The sequence below is a fragment of the Bison bison genome, unplaced genomic scaffold (assembly GCF_000754665.1).
Source record: "Bison bison bison isolate TAMUID 2011002044 unplaced genomic scaffold, Bison_UMD1.0 scf7180017864295, whole genome shotgun sequence".
NCBI classification, from domain to species: domain Eukaryota; kingdom Metazoa; phylum Chordata; class Mammalia; order Artiodactyla; family Bovidae; genus Bison; species Bison bison.
In genome coordinates, this window is record NW_011494867.1 from 2,270,581 (window position 1) to 2,291,876 (window position 21,296).

At 45.1% G+C, this 21,296-nt stretch overlaps 2 protein-coding genes across 8 annotated transcripts in view; both read right to left on the reverse strand.

The window, feature by feature from the left end:
• The window catches only part of ADAT1 (adenosine deaminase, tRNA-specific 1), a 28,156-nt gene extending 22,151 nt beyond the window's left edge, over positions 1-6,005 (reverse strand). For 2 of the 7 annotated variants that reach the window (XM_010850761.1, XM_010850768.1), the window contains exons 1-6: positions 5,945-6,005; positions 5,050-5,417; positions 2,725-2,905; positions 2,372-2,440; positions 1,458-1,512; positions 606-736 (exon numbers count right to left, since the gene is read on the reverse strand). In XM_010850761.1, the coding sequence (XP_010849063.1) occupies positions 606-736; positions 1,458-1,512; positions 2,372-2,440; positions 2,725-2,905; positions 5,050-5,157 (544 nt within the window). In that variant the 5' untranslated portion in view covers positions 5,158-5,417; positions 5,945-6,005. Of the gene's footprint in view, positions 1-605; positions 737-1,457; positions 1,513-2,371; positions 2,441-2,724; positions 2,923-5,049; positions 5,418-5,944 lie in introns of all 7 variants that reach the window. The other 5 variants (XM_010850766.1, XM_010850762.1, XM_010850767.1 and 2 more) reach the window with 5 other exon arrangements.
• A 1,805-nt stretch (positions 6,006-7,810) lies between these two features.
• Positions 7,811-20,905, reverse strand: KARS (lysyl-tRNA synthetase). Its single transcript, XM_010850769.1, has 14 exons — positions 19,960-20,905; positions 18,011-18,164; positions 16,830-16,995; positions 14,664-14,757; positions 14,168-14,354; positions 13,956-14,081; positions 12,733-12,852; positions 11,562-11,724; positions 11,281-11,454; positions 11,037-11,122; positions 10,612-10,697; positions 9,892-10,018; positions 8,691-8,834; positions 7,811-8,092 (listed from the first exon to the last, which is right to left on the reverse strand). Exons 1-14 carry the CDS (start codon positions 20,103-20,105, stop codon positions 7,994-7,996), a joined length of 1,872 nt encoding a protein of 623 aa, XP_010849071.1. The 5' UTR covers positions 20,106-20,905; the 3' UTR covers positions 7,811-7,993.
• Between the last annotated feature and the right edge of the window lie 391 nt (positions 20,906-21,296).

Below are 21,296 nucleotides of genomic sequence, written 5' to 3' on the forward strand. Positions count from 1 at the left end.
CATTCCTAAAGGAAATCAGTCCTAAATATTCATTGGAAGGACTGATGCTGAAGCTCCAATACTTTGGCCACCTAATGCAAAGAACTGACTCATTGGAAAAGACCCTGACGCTGGGAAAGATTGAAGGCAGGAGAAGGGGACAACAGAGGATAAGATGGTTGGATGGTATCACCGACTTGATGGACATGAGTTTGAGTAAACTCCAGGAGTTGGTGATGGACAGGCAAGCCTGGCGTGCTGCAGTCCATGGTGTCACAAAGGGTTGGACATGACTGAGCGACTAAATGAAACCGATGTGTTTAATGAATAGATGACATGAGTGTCAGGATAAATCACCACAGAACTCAGGGCTTTGGACTTGTAAGCCCTATGGTTGGCTTTGGACCTTTAAGTCTCCTGATCCTGATGGGGAACTGAGAACTGAATAACAGTGTGAGTGACGTGCCTTCCACTTTCCTTGGTAGAGAAGTCATTAGGCACTCTCACTGGCTGTAACTACGTGTTAGCTAAAGAGGGTGTATTTTGAGAAACATACTCACGGATAAGACACCAATAAGGAAGTAAAGATGAATGTAACATGAATCCAGAGATTTGAATATACTTACAGGGTGTATGGCTGGAGAAAAACACAAACAAGAGGTCTGGTCTGAGTTTCCACAGTCCTCTCTGAGATCCTGGGAGAAAGATGCTATCCTCCTTCAGGGCAGCTGCCAAGTGGAGCTGATGGAGCAGGTACCTAATGGGACGCGGGGTGCGGGGCGTTACCAGAGCAAACAACCCATGTCTGTGGTCAAGGGAGAGACTCTGGTGGGGTGATTACTAAGAAGGAAAGAGATACTGGAGACCAATGAAACAGGTAGTGACCTGGAATTACGAGAACGATCTAGTGATTCTCAAAATGGGGTCCATGAACCAGCAGAACCAGCTAGAATTTATTAGAAATGCACCTTCTGGGACTTCCCTGGTGATCCAGTGGTTAAGCGTCCGCCTTACCATGCAGGGGACTAGGGTTCGATCCCTGGCCACGGAACTAAGACCCCAGGTGCTGTGGAGCAACTAAGCCCCCAGGGCACAACTCCGTGCTGCAGCTGGAGTCCACACGCCACGTGGAAAAGATCCTGTATGACACAACACAGCTGCCACGGGCCGCAGCTAAGACCCGAGACGGCAAATAAGTAAACATTAAAAAAAAAAATGGAAATGCAACTTTTCAAGCTCCACCTGGATCTGCTGACTCAGAACCCCTAGGGATGGGCCCAGCTATCTGGGTTTTAACAAACCCTCCAGGTGATTCTGAAGCACACTCAAGCATGAGAACCCTGTCTAGGCCAGATCAACTGTATTTTAAGTATAGTTCAGAGGCTGACATAATTAGTATTACCTGCAGGCTTATTAGAAATGCAAATTCTGGGGCCCCCACCCATGCTAGATCAAGCTCTCGGGGGATGTGGCTTTACCTTTGGAAACTCCTTCTGGCTATGACTTCAGCATGGCTATCATTGAGGATGTCACCTGCAGCAAAGACAAGACACTAGTGAAAACATATGGAACCTAGACAGGCCCTGGTTCCTGAAAGCAGAACATGGCAGTTTTCTCCAGCACCCAGATTGGCCACATAACTCCTGGAGGGCTTTGCCAGAAAGCAGTACAATCATTATTGGCACAGTATTTACAGCAGGGTTTCCTCAACTACTGACATTTCGTGACATTTCGGGATGGAAAATGGGTGTGTGTGTGTGTGTGTCCAGACATTGCCAAATGTCTCCTGGGGGGCAAATCTCCCCTAGCTGAGAACTCCTGACTTACAGGGAAATCTTAATCAGGAGGACAAATCAGATCTTTTGTACCCTGGTGCCATACTTGTGCCCATGGTGAAACAAGTCCGTTGAATTCAATCAATAGTAGTCCTGGATCAGTGTCCTCATATCCCTGGGAAAACTAGGAGATGAGGAAAGCAAACTGGGGGAGGACTCTGTTAACTGGCATCCAGAAAGTGAAGATGCCAGACCTCTACGGGATTTTCTTACTCTTTCTTGTGCCAAAATCTCCATTTAATTCACGGTTGCTTTCTGGGGCTTCAGATGTACTATGGAAAGCTAAACTCAGGGAACTTCTGGTTTGAGCATGAAGATAAATGGCCAACTTTCAATCCACTCAGAAAGATGTTCCTGGCGGCCTTTGCTTCTGAGACTTATTTCCATTCTTTAAATGAGTTCTGTCCTTCCAACTGGAGTGACAGTCAGCAGGAAGTGAAGGGTCAGCCACCTAGTGATACGGCCCCTTTGCTCTGCCGGGAAGAGAAACAGGTGACACAGACACCGATTTTCTAAAACTCCCTAATAGGCCCTGTTTAGACCCCACCCAGCCTTACCGCTCTTCCTCATTTTGGACTGGCCTATGCATTTGGTTCCTGTTCCCATTGAGACAACTTCCTTTGTCACTGAGGGGGTAAAAAAGCAAATCATAAAATGAGTTCTTAGAATCTGAATGGTCGGCAAGTTTAACAACCCCCCTGCACGTTCGTCCAGAGGGCTCCCTCACAGGCTGCCTCAGCTGAGGACTGGTTTCTGCACAGCCATCTCCCGCCACCAGAGGTCCCACAGCACCTGGCCAGCAGCAGCAGAATGTGCCTGGCATCTCGGATCATACCCAGCCACCACCATCCCTGTCTAGCCCTGTGTCTCTTATTGGGAGAGACAGTGTTTCAGGGAGAAAAGGTCTCACCTTGCACTGGTCCATCAGAGCGGTCGCAGGCCTGGTCAGCTGTGGGTTGTACCTTCACCACGGCTGCGAGCAACGTCCACTCACGGTTGGGCTCAGGCTTCCCTTGCTTGGGCAGCCTGCTCCCATAGTGCTCGTAACACAGCCGGGCAATCTCATCCGCGGTCCACATGGTGCTCAGGCCCTGATCAAAACCCACAGCTGTCAGGACAGAGAGGAGAACCAAGGCAAGATGCTGCAACCCACACCCTGCTGCAGCAGGCGTTCACAGGTAGCCCCTTCATGTTCCTCCTGAGGCTCCCCGTTTGTAACTCTGTGTACCATCTTCTCTGACTACCCCTCTGCTTTCTTTTCATCATTAATGAAAGATCAACAAAGTCTCAAATCTCACAACCCCAGAAGATACATTATTTCTTCAAGATGTTTTTTTTTTTTTTCTAATGTTGGATATATGACATGTTTCTAATGAATCTGAGCCCAATACTCAGAATGAAAGCATAGGAGGGAAATATTGTTGGTATTCCACTTTTCATTTGGAAATAGCACGTAAAGGGCTGCAGACCTCAGCTTGCTTCAGACAGACCCTCACCACACAAAGTTCATCTTTCTGGGGATAAAGGTCTTCTTTTCTATCCTTTTTCCCCAGACATTTTACTTTTCTTTCCCTCACAGCAGAGACGTTCTTTATCCTCTGTCTAGTAAGCCTCAGCCCCCATCAGGAAAGCACCATTTTAATCTTCCACAACCTTTTATGATGCAGAGGAAAGTGACAGAGCCCAGTGGTTTCTCACCACTCAAGTGAGACAGCAGTTCTGCTTCTCAGATTGAGGGTTTTGGAGTTACCCTTTCTGGATTCTAATCCTGGTTTTGCTACAAATTGACTATGAGATATTGGGTAGATTACTTAACCTTTCTGTGTCATCTGATAAAAGAGACAATAGTATTTAATCCACTGGAGTTGCTGTGAGGCTTAAATAATATTTACAAAAAGTTGGCACAGTGTCCAGCATAATTACATCAATTGAGGTTAACACTACAAATAAGAACATTTGAATTTCCTGATTCATTTGCCTTGAGCTCCCTCACAGATCTGTGATGGATACGTAAAGCCATGAATAAGAGACCATGAAGTAGGCCTAAAAGAGGCCTAGAATACTTCCCTTGACACTCTTCTCATTGTTGACTCTATCAGTGCTCACTCAGTGACCTCATTTGGCCACTGAAATGTATGAAAAGCTTCTTAGGAAAAAATAAGATCATAAGGTGATGGGTAAAGCCAAATGTGTCACCAAACAAACAAAAAAGGCTCCACTGAACCTCAAGGCATATACCAGACAACCGCTTTTTCCACAATAAGCTCTTTGCACTGTTAAATTAATAAAACAAGGAGACAATTAGATTGATGAGTCTCTAATGCTGTGTTGGCCTATTTAAGCAAACCAAGATCTAAGTGTGTAAATGCCTTAAGGTTGCTGCTGCTGCTGCTGCTGCTAAGTCACTTTAGTCGTGTCCGACTCTGTGCGACCTCATAGACGCCAGCCCACCAGGCTCCCCCATCCCTGGGATTCTCCAGGTCAGAGTACTGGAGTGGGTTGCCATTTCCTTCTCCAATGCATGAAAGTGAAAAGTGAAAGTGAAGTCGCTCAGCCGTGTCCGACCCTCAGCGACCCCCAGCGACCCCATGGACTGCAGCCTTCCAGGTTCCTCCGTCCATGGGATTTTTCCAGGCAAGAGTACTGGAGTGGGGTGCCATTGCCTTCTCCAACATATCAAAACTGCTAAGGACAACCAACCAACAGCCATCAGCTAGGCTTCCAGCTGTAGCCAATCAAATGATTTCTTCTTTTGTTTCTGCACTTTTTCTACAACAGTCTACCCTGCCTCCCGTCTGCAGAGGGCTCCTAACTACTTGCTTTGGTGCTGCCCAATTGGAATTGGTTTTTGACCAAACTTTTAAAAATTATAATATGCTTCAGTTTATCATTTAATTGTTCTGATGTGTGGGGTTGTTATTTCAATAAATGGTCATAGTACATCATCAGATCATAGTGCTTTAAATTAAGAATCTGGCTGGAGCTGACATAAACTGTGATTTATGTCAGAGAACCAGCATAAGTTTTTCTTTGCCCCACAGGCTGGTTTTCTGGGTCTTAGCTCAAACCGACTCCAGTATTCTTGCTTGGAAAATCCCACGGACAGAGGAGCCTGGAGATCTACAGTCCATGGGGTCGCAGGAGTCGGACACGACTTAGTGACTAAACCACAACCACAAGTTCCCTAAGTAGGGATTGAAACAGGACCACTGCAGGAAAAAAAGCGGATCCTAACCTCTAGATCGCCAGGGAGCTCTCGCAGCATAAATCTTGTATTTGTTGGAACAAAAGAAAAGCATGGACAAGCCTTGAATCCTGCGTTTGGAAGAGATTTCCCTCTCATTTCGAGGGGGCGAGGAGCATCAGAAGGCAGTATACTTTATGAAGGCAGATACTCTGGTACCCACCTGAAATTAAATCATAGGTACACAAACCATAATAGCCAAGGAAGACAGAACTTGCCAGAAGAAACGCTGACTCTATGAAGCAGCAGCCCAGAACTGTATCATCACATTCTCGGAGCTGTCAGGAAGGGCGTGCCCAGTAGTTGAAACGAGCAAGTTTTGCTACACTGAGTCCACTAAAATTCAAATCCACTCTCTCCTAGAACGTGAATAATTGTTGTTAGTTTTTCTGCCCACAGATCGCATGTTTTAACAATTGAAAAATGCTGAAGAGACCACTTCCTTTTCAAAGAAAGTTAGGGCCAGGGGCGAAAAGCTCTTTTCGAAGGGTTGGAAGGGAAGCCTACTTCCCTCAGCCCCCGGCTCAACACCCTCAAGTGGACCGGGAGGGCCAAGGTGTCCAGTCAACAGGAGACTCCGGGCCCCTGCAGCCGGGACTAGGTGGGTGCCTGCCCTCTTTGGTTTTGTAGGACTCTGCAGCACGGCCACGCGTTCCCCGCTCGCCCGCAGCGGGGGCTCTCCGCGCCGGGAGGGCGGTATTTCCACTAAAGGAGCCGCCTTTTACCGTCAGACGCGTGGTGGGAGAGGTACTGTTCTCACGTTCTCTCCCCACACAAACGGAGCTTGGGAAAGTCAGACACTAGAACCTGACCCAGAAGCCGCGAGAAACCCCCTCACTTGCGCGCCCTCAGCTCCCCGACCCTCTCTGAGACCCTCGCCTCCCACCTCTACGACGCACGCCGTCGAACGGGGCGGACGGAGCGTGTGCGGCGCAGCGGACGTGACATCACTAAGAGGCGGCACACAGTGCACGCTGGCCTTTGTAGTCACTTAGGGGGCGGAGCCAGGTGGGGTCAGATCCGACTTCCGGCGCTGTGCGTATTAGTCAAAGGGGCTCGGGAAGCTGATGGTGTGTGAGAATAGATTCCCAGAGTAGAATGACGTCGTATCATGAAACACTACAGTAAATTTTTGTCGAGAACACTGCTATCCAGTAACAATATAATTTGAGCCAGATATGTAACTTAAAAATTTCTACATTTCAAAAACTCAAAATAGATGAACTTAAACCATGTTTTATTTAACTTAACATGTACAACAGATTTCAACGTGTAATCAATATTTTTAAAAAAATATTGAGGTATTTTGTATTTTTTCCATACTAAGTTTTAGAAGTCTGGTTTGTATATTACACTCACAGTACGTCTCAATTCTGACCAGCCACATTTCAAATGTGCAATAGCCGCATGTGGCTCATGGCTTATTTATTAACAGTTCGGGTCTAAAACGTTCATATTGTAATACGTAGTATTACTAGTAATATGTAGTAATACATAGTATAGCTGTCTGGATAGTTCAGGAGTCTGTACCATTTGGCAGTTGTATACCTCAATTCCTAAAGATGAGTATTTTACTTTTCATATTACCCCTCCAAAGCTAGAGAAGTGCAGCTTAATTGACCCCCATCTTTCTTTCTAGATCAGAGGAAGGGTAAGTTCCTTACTCCTCCAAAGATAAGTATCCTGTTCCTCTCTCTAACGTGTTTAATCTGTGACTCTTCTGTTTTTTTAAAAGATTTCTTGTGGGGGAATCATCTTTCAGGGTTATCTCAAGGATTAGTACTGCCATTCATCTAGTTGCATAAATTGAAAAGTTAATCACCTTGTCATTTTCTTTCCCTTCACCCTCGTATTATAATCCAATATATAATCTGTTACCACGTCCTGTTTATCTCTGTCTTGAATTCACCCAGTTCTACTTTTATGGCAAAATCCTAGTCCTTTGGACAAACTGCTGTTGTCTTCCTTTTGGATTGCTGTGCTAATCTTGGACTTTACCTTTTTCTGCCCAGCTCCAGTTCTTTTTCACTGAATTGAAAATATGAACACACCAGATTTACTATTCAACATCCTACTTACTCTTTTCACCTAACGTCTAACAAACATGTTTAATATGTCCAAAATCACACTCAACCTTCCTTCTCAAACCTGCCCTTCAAATTTTTTCCATCTCAAGTCAATGACAACTCTGTCCAGATGGTTAGGCCTAAAACCTTGAAATTATCTGATTCCTCTTCTCACAGCCCACATTGTCAAAGATTCTGACCTCAGGAACACAAGCAAACTCCAATGACTCATAACCATCACCGTCATTTTATACCATCCAAAACTAAGCCATCATGTCTCCTCAGCCTGCAAATGCAGAGTTAACTTTTTCACTCTTGCCATCCACATACTAACTAGAACAGTCTTTGAAAAACACTGCTCATAACCCTCCAATGGCTTCTCATCTCGCTCATGATAAAATACATACTCCTCTGCATGGCTTACAGGTGCCTGCATGATTTGGCCCCTCACTGAGCTTTACTTACTCCTTTGGTCATACCAGACCCCTTTGGAGCTCCTCAAAAATGCAGCCCTCTGGTCTGGACTATGCTTTTCCACTCAGATCTCTGTTTCTAGATTTCTACTTAGATGTCACCTAGAGAAATTTGTTGAATGAGTAAAGTGATATAATTCTAAACATTCATTAGGTCAGTTGTCTGGGAAATAAGATGACATTTCAAAAGTAAAAAGAGCGATGAGACAAGAGTAGAGACAAATGGTTTATTTGGTAACAAGGAGTAAAAAGGAATTCTTGATTCCTCTTCTCGCTTTTGGCAGCTGAAGTGAAATGTGATAGTCAAATAGACAGCAACACACACAGGAATTCCCTCACAGTCCCTGATTACAGAAATGCAAAAATGCCCGTCACACGACTCGCCATTACTCTTTTCTAGACAGAAGTGCCAGGAGCTGTGCTTTCCGGGATATCCTTGGTGGCTACATTCTCCTTCTTGTCTTCAGGTTTCATGGCAGGAAACAAAAGCACCTCCTACAGGAGAGAGAATGGATTCTGAAGCTAAGAAGCACTTTTTCCCGCCCATCCACCCACTCGGCCCCCAGCCCCGTTACTGTTATCACCAAAACCCGGAGATCTGTGTTGCTTCATTTCAGTTTAGTCCCTGTCAGTTACAAACAATGGAAAAGAAGAAATGCACAACTAAAGGATCTCACATGCTGCAACTGAGACCAGAGCCAAATTAATAAATATTAAAAAGAAAATTGTACAGCACTGCCTAGGTCACGATATCAAAAGACGGAATAAACAGAGAGGTTCTCTCCAAATGATTTCTTCATCTGTAAATATGGGAATAGCAATAGTTTCTACATGTCTCAGGTTGACTTAAGTTAAATGAGGTAATGCATGTAGATGGCTCAGTATGTTCCTTGGATCCTTAAGAAATGCAAACAATTGGTATTTCTTCTGCCTTGGGTAGAAACCCCCCAATCTGTACAATCAGATGCCCTGTCTGTCCTCCTGTGAAGTCACCGGTAACCTCTCCGCCTTCCCCTCCTCCCAGCCCAACGCCCTTCCCTTGCGCCTCCAGCACTGGCGCACACAGCGGTGCTCCTTCGGGGCTGCCGCATACCTTGATGTTATTGGAGTCTGTGAGAAACATGGTGACGCGGTCGATGCCCATGCCCCAGCCCCCCGTGGGGGGCAGTCCGTACTCCAGGGCGGTGCAGAAGGTTTCATCTATGAACATGGCCTCATCGTCGCCAGCGGCCTTGGCCTAGAGGACAGAACCACACAGTGACACTGTTCCAGGCTGCGCGCTCTGGCGTCTGAGTGAGCATGTGAAAACTGCCAGAGGCATTTCCATCCCAGCGCTGCTCTGACTCCCAGCACTTGCTGGCGGCCTTGGCCTAGAGGACAGAACCACACAGTGACACTGTTCCAGGCTGCGCGCTCTGGCGTCTGAGTGAGCATGTGAAAACTGCCAGAGGCATTTCCATCCCAGCGCTGCTCTGACTCCCAGCACTTGCTGGCGGCCTTGGCCTAGAGGACAGAACCACACAGTGACACTGTTCCAGGCTGCGCGCTCTGGCGTCTGAGTGAGCATGTGAAAACTGCCAGAGGCATTTCCATCCCAGCGCTGCTCTGACTCCCAGCACTTGCTGGCGGCCTTGGCCTAGAGGACAGAACCACACAGTGACACTGTTCCAGGCTGCGCGCTCTGGCGTCTGAGTGAGCATGTGAAAACTGCCAGAGGCATTTCCATCCCAGCGCTGCTCTGACTCCCAGCACTTGCTGGAAACTGGCTTTCCAGGAACTCCAGGATGGAGCCATTTCTTTCGAAGACCTGAAGGTCAGGACTGAGGAACCCTACTCCAGAACATATGTGAACTTCTCTGCCAAATGGAAATACCTCCACTGCCTGGGGCTCTGCGAGTCCAGGGAAGTTGATTTTCAGAGACTGGTAATTCCCAACAGTGTCTGTCCCACTGCCTGAACCACCCATCATGGCAACGCTAGTGTGGGCAGCCTGTGGGTGCTCTGTCTTCCCATCCCCAGGCCACCTCAATAAATGTACCATCTAAGAAAACGTAACATCCTTGTCGACACAAGTGTCACACTCCCCCCACAGATCATCACGCCTGAGCTCCATTTATATAGAAATTCTAGGGCCAAAACTGGTCAAGTTCTCCATCTTGAAATCTGACCTCCTCCTGTGAGGCCTGTGGCTTTCAGCCTTCATTTCTGTTCTCGTCAGCAGGAGCTGCAGGCCAGACACAGACCAGGGTGAAGGCAGGTGCCTTCTGGTGAGCAGGCACACGCTCCCTCCTTCCCTTGGCCTGTTCTTCAAAGAGCTGCCGCTGTCGCACAGGGTCATTCAGCTCAGTGTAGGCATTGCATATTTCCTTCTTCATGACAAACAGCTCAAAACGCTCAGTCAGACCCTCTTTAGAGCGGTGCCTGGGGACAGGAGACCACCGGGGAGGTTGAATGAACAGAACATGTGGTACAAGCACAAGAACTCCTGAAATCTGGTTGACTCAAAACTGTTACTGTGACCAGAAGCCTGTATGCATCCTCAGCACTGAATCATTTGATACATTACTGAGGACAGTTAGAGACAAGGAAGTTTGAATTATCTTACAACAGACCTATGAGTAGACTGGGACCCCGAACCAAACCTGCCGCACTCATGCCCTGGCATACTGACTCCGGGCTGCCTGGGTGACTTGCTCTGGCCGGTGGGACATCAGCAGAGGCTTGGTGTGTGTTTGCACACCAGGATTTATTCTTTCAGAATAATTCCACGTGGAGCCCTGGCTCCGCTGCCAGAGAAGAGGCTCTGAAGGAGGAGAATTGCCTGCGGGGGGATGCAAGGCACGCTGGTCGAATTCCCGGGTGAAAAAGCCACTTGAGCTACCCTCACCAACACCACATAGGGCAGAAAGACAACCCTTGAGCCCACACACTCTTGAGAATAAACTGCTTTATGTCGCTAAGTTCTGAGGTTATCATGTAGCAACAGGTAACCGAGACACTGCACTCTGTCTTACCATTTGGCCAGAGGGCTCATTATCTGTGGGTGATCACAGATGAAGGTAGGATTGATGCACGTCACTTCCAGGAACTCCCCGACAAGCTGAAAGAAAAAGCAGAGCACAGCTAGAGCCCTTCTAAATGCCATTTTGATTGGCTCAGTCCTGGTGGCAGAGGACTCAACTCCTATCCACACCTGACGCTACAGAAATTTATCTTAAGCTGCTGAAAGGTTGGTAAGGATTAACTAAGGTAACAAACGTAACTATTTGGCAGAGAGCTTAGCACAGCAGGAATTTAAAACTTGTTCTTTCGTTTCTCTCTCTAGAGCTTTCCTGTGAAGCTAGGGAAGTTAATTCTCTGCCGTGGCGTTCTCCTTCATAGGGGGCAGGGTGCATTTCCAGTGGATGTGGGCATCTACTGCCAGTGCCCGGCCTCTCACCTTATCAAGGAGCCTGGCAGTGGTCCGGGGTGGAGGGCACTCGACATCTTTTGCCACACAGATATCATCAAGGATTCTGCGAGTTTCTGTAATACAAACATACAAGTTGGGACAGAAGACATCACACCATCACAATACCACCCCAATATAAGGAGAATTACATGGGGAATTCTACTCCTGATCTAATCTAATTCAGAGCTGAACAGGAGGAGGGCCCTACAACTGGAGGAGGGCATCACTTTACCTTCAGTTTCGAAGAGGTTCGTTTCTGGCAGTTTCATGCCCAGGGCTTTCTCAAGCTCTTCTACCATGCTGATTTTCCGGAAGGGCGGGGTGAAGTCAATCTCATAGGCTTGGCCTTCTGGGCCATCTGGATGGTAGGTGACCTTGTAACTGCCTGTAATGTGTTTCACCATCCCTGGGAAACAAATGTGTCATTTAGAGGACCAACAGGAAGTCCAATCGAAGGCAGCACACCAGGCCTCCAGACACGTGGGAAAGACAAAGGGAGCAGGAGGGGGTCACCTGAAATCATCTTCTCTGTGATTTCCATAAGATCATGATAGTCGGCATAGGCCATGTAGAATTCACAGGTGGTGAACTCAGGATTGTGAGTCAAATCAATTCCTTCATTCCGGAACTGGCGTCCAATTTCATAAACCCGGTCGATGCCACCAACCACCAGCATCTAGTAACACATGGCCATGGTCATGGTCATGGCAGCTAATCTTGTCTGGCTGGGGAAAGTTTCTGTCTACAGAAGTTGTAACCAAGTTACAACTTGCTCAAGCCATGCTTTCAGGTCTCTACCCAAATGCTGAATGCCCTACTCTCTTCAGGTCTTTGTGGATGATTACAGTTCACTCTGGCTGCCCAGGAACACTGAATACTCTTCCTCTGGGGTGTCCCCCATCTTGTGTGAGCTTCTACAAGAAGCCTCTTGGGGGTCAGGGTGCAGACACATGACCCAAGCTCTCCAGTCAGACCCATCTGTGAGACTTCCACGTGCAAAGAGGACGCAGATACAGCACAGAATCTCCTCTGGCGAAGGGGCCAGAGGTATCTGGCTTATAAAGGTAGTAACAGTAGAGGTCCTAATGGCAACGACTTGTGCCTCGCGCCATGTTTATGAGCTGTGGTAAGTTCCCAAATGGAAGATACTGGGTTCTTCACGGGGACAGCCCTTTGATATGATTCAGAACCATTCCTAATTGTGTGGTCTCCAAGCCCGATTCTCTGATCCTCCTGGAAATTGTGAACTTCCTTGTATATTTGGATACCTTTTTCTTTTACTTAAATACTGTAACAGTTCTTGTTGTTTGCAACTAATGACATAGTCTTTGATATTTATTCTGGTGATTTGAGGATATTTCCAACTTTCAGGCAGAGATTCAATTCATTCTTCAACAAAAGACTAAAATCAGATTTAATATAAGAATTATAAACTTAAAAAGTATTATGGGAAACAAAGTAGGTTAGGAAGATCTGTCCATCTAGGAAAGACAGTCCCTTTGCCCTTAGAGAAGGCTCTACCGATCCTATAGATAAATTCCAGAAATGTAACACTCGCAAACCTGACATTAGAACACTTCTGTTGTTCTAGTCTCGCTGTTCCTCTTATTTCTGACCACCTGTCTAGCCAATGTTTTTCAGCCTTCTGCTTCTCTAAGGACACAGGGCATCTTTTATTGATTACCTTATGGTAGAGTTCCGGAGCAATTCTCATATATAAATTCATGTCCAGCTCATTGTGGTAGGTGATAAAAGGCTTGGCCACAGCTCCCCCTGGGATGATGTTCATCATGGGAGTTTCAATCTAAAAGAGAGGGGAAGACGTTTAGTTCACAGAGCTCCTCTAGTTTGAGGGGATGACTCATGGTTTGACTGGGATAGTCTGTTATATCCCAAGTAAAAGATAAGTTCAATAGTAACGTGCAGATGCTTGGCAAAAAAGTAGAGCTAGCTCGATTCTCTAATATAGTGTCTCTATTAATACCAAACACCATTAACACAGTATGGTAAACTTTCACAAGCTGTCAGTGGGACTCTAAATGGGTATGCCCTTTCTTGAGTTCAATTTGCGGTATTTATTAAAAATGTAACGGCTTATATCCTTTGACGTAAATCCAGCATACAGAAACACTTGTACATGTGCACAAAGATGTTCACTAAAATATTATCAAAGAAAATCAGAAACTTAAACTACCAACAGAGAAAATAATTATAAAGTATCAAAAAGGAACATACACACACACACACACACACACACGGACATGCAAAGGGTCCTAGAATATGTTGGGGGTGCCGAGGTCCGTTATAATATATACAATATGACTTCATTTATGTTTAAAACAAAGAGTAAAACCCTTCTAAAACATTTACACAGGTACCCCATCTGCAACATGCATCAGTATGTATATAAATACACACAGTAAATGGCGAGGAAGGATACATATTCACATATGCACATTTGGAGAGGGAAATTAGTTGGGAAAAAATGAAAGGGGACTTTCAGTTTTGCTTCTACTTACTTCTTTATTGTCTGAATGTGTTTTATGGTAACATGTACTCATATTTCTCATACAATTATAAAATACTGAAATTTTGTTCTAAAATTCTCCCTAAACAACATCTTTCAGTTTAAAGAAGTTGAATATAAATTAAGAAAATACTTTTAATTCTACAAAAAAGCAAAACGAGTTGGCAACATATTGAACATGGCATCATTAACACGTGGCTGGCCCTCTACTGTATTCATTATCTTTGCAGTCCTGTCCTACCTTCCAAATGAGGGCAAGAAAGAGGACTTTTCATTGAGCATGAAGCATATTGACACAGGATGTGCCCGTGGGGAAAGGAAGGAAGAATAAGAGGCAGGCACCGCAAGGCAGCTCATGTCAGGTAAGAACTTTCCATCACCTCTAGGAATCCCAATTCATCCAAGAAACTTCTTATATACGTGATGATCTTAGAGCGGATGATAAACTTCTGCCTCACAAAGTCATTCAGAATCAAGTCCAAGTATCTCTGACGATACCGTGTTTCCTAAATGAGAAGGAATAGAGAGGAATCACTGATGTGTTCCATTCAATGGTATGGTAAACCAGAGCCAGAAGGCCACAAGAATTCACCTTGTCTTTGAGGCCGAAGTGAAGATGAGGTAACATGTGCAGGCAAGGAGACAGCAGTGTGATTTCATAGGGGATGATGCTTAGCTCGCCCTTCTTGGTTTTCCCAGGATTGCCCTGGACTCCAATTATGTCTCCCCGGCGCAGTTTGTTGTTAATACGAATAAATTCTTCTTCAGATTTGTAATTCCTGAATGAATGGAAAATTTAACTCAGTATACAATATCCCAAATTAAAACTGACCTCTGGTTTACTTTATTGCTAAACTATTACTGTGAATCTAAGAAGACTCGTAGATTCAAGGTCAAATGTTTGTCACACAACCCAAGAACAGGCGTCAATCTCTAGGTGACCAGAGGGCTATTTTATTTTCCCAACCTTACACCATTCCCTTTAACTTTTATTTCCAAGAAGAAAAGAAGACCACATGGACCTTTGGTCTCTGTCATGTTGCTCTGGGCCGATCTATAAAGGCCTGTAAATGGATATTTCTATATACCTGGAATTGGCCATGACTTGCAACTTGACCCCCTCTCCTCGAAGGTCATAGAAGATGAGCTTTCCTCCAGAAGCTCTTTTGGCATGGATCCTACCTAGAGAAAGAACAGCAAAAATACTGACAGAAGCTATTTCATGGTATCAGTGCCAAAAAAGTTCCCTCTGCATTTTTCACATCCAGGCAGAACATAAACTAGAGCAATTTGATTGTAGCCCGAGGCCTAAGCCCTGCCCTTTTCTACAGGACAAAGTTGGCTTCCCATTCAAACCAGTTAAAGAATGTGTAGGAAGATCTGGTTTTCAGAGGTGCTCAGCGGATTCCCAGAATGTTGGTGGCAGCGTTGTTTTGGATCTTCCTAATCCCCACATAGAAATAGCAAGCACAACTAGACAGGAAAGGGCAAAAAGCCACGGACAAAATTCACAGCAAAATCATGTGGAAGATATTCCAAGAGTCCCCAAAGACAAGAACGGGTAAAAACCACCAAGGGCCCCAACAGGAAAAAGCTATGGGAATCAATGGGGTCTCTGACAGGTCTGAGAACTGGAAGTCTCCCCCAAAACCACAGGTATTCACTGGAAACTGTGGCAGGGCTAAGGGCTGCAGCTCATGGCCATGCAAGCAAGTCCAGTGGGCTGCACCAAGGAGGTCTGGGGGACGAAGCCTTTAGTGGAACCCCAAGAACTCGCTAAACTCAAGGCCAGGGATCTCTCCCGGGACAAGGCCCCATAAAACTCAATAAGACCGAGAAAACAGAGAAGAGACTGAAAATCCCAGAAAGCAAGCTGCTGTATTTCTGAATGCTTCACAAAAAAAAAACCAGGAGACCTCAGTGAAACTAGAAAAGCGATCTGAACCAAGCGCCCCGCCCCACCTTTTAAAAAAATATTTATTTATTTGGCTCTGTCGGGTCTTAGCTGCCGCATGCGGAGTCTTCAGTTGCAACATGTGGGACCCAACGAGGGACTGAACCTGGGCCTCCTGTGTTGGGAGCAGAGTCTTAGCCACTGGATCACCCAGGGAAGCTCCCTGAGCTTCCTTTTAATATTCAGGGGAAAAAAAAAAAAATCTCACATTTAAAAGAAAAAAACAAAACATCACAGCAGAGCTCTCTTGCCTGCTCATGTTTATCTCTTATAAGCATCTTATATTAATAAATCTATTTCTTGCCTATCAATAAAAAAAAAAAGCAAGGTCAAATACCAATATTAAATTTAGAAACAGAGAGTAACAAGAATAACATCTCCACAGACAATGAAAGCAGTTGAGAAAGACATGCTCAGGAAAAAGCAAAAAATTCTATTTCACAACCTGAAAGACATTTGAATATGATACAAAATATGAAAGAACACAAATCAGAGTTAGAAAAACTAAGAAATGAGATGGCATGAAAAAATTAGAAAATAAAGTAAAAACCCATCTCAGAAATGAAGCCTAAATTAGAAGGAAATAAGAGTGAATAAATACAACACATAATGCCTTAAGACAATCTGGAAAGGAGAATAAAATTTAAAAATCAAAGTATAAAAAAGATAAAGAAATTTGAGAAAAAGTGTCAAAAACGAATAATGAAAAAAAGCAAAGATAAGACATATTTGGGGGGCATTTAAGTATTGGCAGGGGTTCTTTTTAGGTTGTGGGATTAGGGGTAATTAAACTTTTCTCTCTTTGCCTCTCTGTTTCAACATTCTAAATTTTCTACAACTGGTAGTTTTATATAGAAATATTTTGGGGGGTATACATGAAAGACAAGATTTAATTATTTTTTGAATTAAGGAGAAGATCCTACACAAAATAAGAATGCTCTAGAAATATAGCCTAGTGTACAGCAGTCTAGGGACACAGATCTGAATTTTTAGGAGCTTTATTAGGGCATGGTTCCCACTGGCGGGATAAAGTCTCATAAAGGACTATGAAAAGTAGCAGCACCAGGTCAGGGGTCCCCCACAAAGAATGCCCTTTCCTCTGCAGCCCTGACGCTGGAATGTGGCCTCATGCCTTGGAGCTGCTCTACTGTCTGTGAATAGACATATTAGCACCATCTCTAGGAATGAAGTCTCAGACACAAGCTCCTCATGAGCAAGTCCACCCCAGACCTTCCTTTGTGCAACTGCAGAGGCCTGCCTGCTGTTGGGAGCCCAGCAAACTGCCAGGGAGTCTTCCTACCTGCCACCTTTAAGGTGATGTCAGTCAGGTGGTCCCCCGGCTGCAGGTGACTGTATTCTTGGATGAAGTGAGTGAGTGAGATGTCCACATGGAACTTGTGTGGGTATGGATCTTCCCCATTGACCTTCAGCTGGTGGATTGCTTGGCTTCGGATTTTGAAGTATTGCTGTTAAAAAAACAAAAGAGCTTCTGAAGTTGAGCCCGGTCAGACCAGTGCCGGTCTAGGGGAGTTCAGTATTCTGCCTCAGAGGGGCCCCAATACAGTGAGATTTCTTTAACCAAGCTCTCTCCAGCCTTGAAATCAAGGATTGGCTACGGAGTGAGATTGGCACTTAAATATGCAGGGTGGCCAGATATATAGCTGGGAATAAAGACTAGAATTCCAAAATGCAAGATGTGACAAAAAGAAAAACCACATTTCTAAGTTTCTTTTTTTGGTGTGTGTGTGGGGGTGGTGGTGGGGTGGTCCCCAGCAGTGGAAGCTCAGGGACCTAACCACTGGACTGCCAGGGAGCTCACTAAAACAGAGAGTTTAATTGGTGTAGGTGGCCTGGTTACCACTTCTGGAGACACATCTGCCTGAGTCTCTTCTCCTACTTTCCTATCCCTAGTCATACACCAGACTTTTCCCCAAGGCACACCCATGGGCCTGAAGTATGAAAAAACAGAATATTCTGTAACAGGGGTCAGCAAACATTTTCTGATGCAACTACTCAACTACTCAAGGTTGTAGTGTGAAAGCAGCCTTAAGACATGTAAACAAATGGGCATGGCTGTGTTTCAACACAATTTTACTTACAGAACTAGGGAGGAGTGACAGGGATGGTGGTGGCTTTGGCCTGTGGGCCACGGTTTGCCAATCTCTCAGCTAAAATAAGCCCCCCAGGCCACCTGTAGGGAGAGATTTTCTTTAGGGTTGCTATAAGGTCCAGCTAACTCCAAGGAGTATCAGCCACTGGATTCTCTCCAATGTTAAGCGAGAAGACAAGAAAGATGCACAGGGCCCGTGCCTTCAACCAGATGGAGTTGTGGGCCCCCCTCAGCAGTCTCAGTGCCTGTCCCAGTTCCTGTTTATCCTGCCAGTCACTGGTCCCTCCTACTGTCTCTTCCTGGGGAATCTGCCCTAAGTCTCATCAGAAGCTGCCCCGAGCCCAGGGAGGGCAGTGGTCCTGAGAACTCACATTTGGGTCCAAGCTCTCCTCCTCCGCAGCCACGCCATCTTCAGCACTGTGATTGCTGGCGGCGGCCTGACTCAGCTGTTTCTCACTGAGCTCCTTCTGCTTGGCCTCCTTCTCCGCTATTTTCTTCTCAGCTTTCAGGCGTCTCTTTAGCTCACTGTCAGGAAGGTGAAAGTGTTCAATGTAACAGGTGCCTGAAGAGTCCCCTACATTCTGCCCCGTCACCAATTACCAAAAATATCAACTGCCCAGAGAAACACACTTGTCCAGTTCCACACCCCCACGGTTATCTCTTAGCTACTAAACTCTATACATGAAATAGAGGAAAAAATAAACTTAGAATAAAGATGTGAAAGATCTTTTTCTCAGTCTCTATTTTCCAGTCGGAGGTCCTTGGCATTAGCGCCCGTCTAAAATCAAGATCCATAAGGACAAAGAAAACCCTACCTATATTAGTTTATAGTTAGGATAGGAAAAAATGCTTTACAAAAAATCAGCAAGATTTTCTCAGACTAATTAGTCTTGGGAGCTCCTTGAGGCCAGGGACTGAGTTGTTCAGTATCCTCTGGAGAACATGAAGTTCTGAGACCAGTGGATTTGACGTGTGATAAGGTGAAAGCCCTAGCTTTGTCATCTCTCTCCCCTCCCACAAGGAGTGGATTAGCCTGGGGTTGGGTGACAAAGTCCAGGGAGACACTCCTCTGACAATCTCTCCCCCAGCATTGATCAATGCATTGACCGTGACCCTCAGCATTACTAGCCTCACTTTCCCCAGAGGAGCCGGACTTTGACAACAAATTGGGTAGATAGTGTACAAAGCAGCATAGTGTAGGGGATAATACACCATCTTTGGAGCCAGACTGTCTGGGACTAAAACCTGACTTGGTGTGCTTAAGCAAGTTACTCAATTACTCAAGTTATTCCTTTAAAATAGTAATAGACACCTTCCTCCCTAAATGTTCTGAGGACTTAAATATACACAAAGAGATAACCCCCATCCCTAGCATCTAACTGCATTCTTCAATTAAGCATGCAAATGTGAACTACTCTAGGTATTCCCCCACTATCTTCACACCCTGCCTCAAGGACAGAAATTTTACAGATGTGGATTAAATTTCTGGTCAAATCTCTTACTATCCAAACTTTTAATACTTGTTACCTGAGACTCAGAAACCAAACAGATTTGGGCAGAGAGGGATACCCTCATTGTTCTTTCAAGCCACCAATGTTAAATGAATATCCTATAATAATGAACCATGGCAAATGATCCCTAGTCATGCTTGCTACTGTTTGGTTTCAGGGCACATTCTTAATTATATATGAGTTTAGAATAACAATTTAAAAAATGGAGATTTGAAATGACCATCTTTTAAGTAAGAAAACTGACTCTGAGGGCCCCAAAGTAAGTGTGTCTCTGGGTATAATCTGTTTTGTATCAGTTGTGAAGTCGCCTCTCCAGAACAATATGCTAGATTTATTGTGCTGTCATTCAGTCAGGAGCATCTAAGCCTATTTGGTTCTTCCTAGCATTAACATAATAAGTCTGTTTACCAGTTTTTGCCATTTAAAAATTAAATCAGTAAAAAAGGATCATCCAAAAAGGTTCTAGGAATAAGAACTAAGACTATTAACCAAATTACGCTCAGAAGCAAAGAAATTCCAGGAAGATAGGGAAGGGAAAATAATCTGTTACAAATTCTTCTTTATTCATACAAGCGTTTTGGTCTCAGCACTGTTTTAGCATAAGACCTAAACGTCATCTCAAGAATTTATGGAGTGAGAATTTGAATTTATTAAAGAGAAACTGAGAAAGGACTATTGGTTTGGGTAGTAGGTAGCAGAGCTGTTTACTTGGCAACAAGTCCAAAACTCAGCCAGAGGCTTTACAGATAAGAAACTAATTAAGAAGGACTTTTGCTCCCAGAGCAAAAAAGAAGGTAAAGGGCACCAACCTTCTTTTATCAGAAAGTGCCTTGTCCTTGTGAATCGTTGTGAAAGGCGCAAGTTGACACAGGCGCAGCTCCCTCTGCCCCCACTGTGCCCAGGAGGTTTGGCGCAGGGACCCCCTAACAAGCCTTGCAGCGGCTTGCACCAACATGGCAGAATACCCTGGAACCACCTAAGAATGATCACCACCACCTAACAGGAAAACAGAGATGTGGTGTCAGATGGGACAGGCAGTACAATATACCCCCAGCCAACACTCCAACTTGGGTTGGGGGAGAAGGGGAGGTTACACCACCTTTTAGTGTCCCATTTTATGCAAGACCCTCTCAAATGACAGCAGCCATCTTAACACTCACTGTGCCACACATGTAACTGACAATGTTCTCAGCCCTGGCTATGGTAAGATGATGCTTAACTGGGGTCACAGGTCAAAAATAAGTCAATCAATGGTGTACAGGTAGAAATGATCATAACATTCTAGAAAATAGGAGACAGGACATGAGGCAGTGTTTCTCAAGTTCCTGACATGCAGCTTCTCTCCTGGAGATGAGACACCTAGCTCCAAAGATGGCAACGTGAAGCATACAAAACGTCACCATCAATTGCCCACTCTAGACGAAGCTAAAAATAAGCCGCAAAGGCACCTGAGTCAAAGACAAGACTTGTCTGGAGCTCTAGGAATGAGAAGGAAAGGAGACTTTCAGTAAGAGTCTTGGACTACGTTAAGTTTATGCATTAACACTGGAATGCAACACAATGACAGAGATCGTGTTCTTCACTGCATTAAAATGAATGAGGCCTTAACTGAGTCACCTGGCAGGCAGCCTGCTTTTAAACTTGGAGACAATAACTGGCTTACAGTGGTGCTCACTAAAGATTCTGACAAAGGAAGTTCCAAGAATAATTAAGACACAGAAGCAAAAAAATGAACTAAGGCAGCCATTAAATGCAGAATCTAACTTCTCTCCGATGCCCCTGGAAGGATACTATATTTATGTACTATCTGTGGGAGTATTGAGCAATCAGTCACTTATCACTGCCTAGGTTCTATGAAGGACTCCGGTTGACGAATGCAGTATTAAGAGAATACAAGGGACAATCGGTGAAAGGGCGGCCAATCTTAATTCATTTATATTTACCTTTATACTCCAAGGATTTGGGGTGATTAACAAAGATACTTCCAGCAGTGCTAAGTGCAGCTTGGTGTACTCGGCTAAATAAGACAGTCCATACTGCTGATTCGGAGAAGGCAATGGCACCCCACTCCAGTACTCTTGCCTGGAAAATCCATGGACGGAGGAGCCTGGTAGCTGCAGTCCATGGGATCGCTAACAGTCGGACA

Bases quoted from the DNA above. Each gene is read 5' to 3' on its own strand.
- KARS (XM_010850769.1), bottom strand. From the start codon at position 20,105: ATGTTGGTGCAAGCCGCTGCAAGGCTTGTTAGGGGGTCCCTGCGCCAA. The intron at 18,165-19,959 runs GTTGGTGCCCTT...CCTTCCTGACAG, and splicing joins GCACTTTCTGATAAAAGAAG to TGAGCTAAAGAGACGCCTGA. The intron at 12,853-13,955 runs GTGATGGAAAGT...CCTCTCTTTTAG, and splicing joins ATGAATTGGGATTCCTAGAG to ATTGAAACTCCCATGATGAA.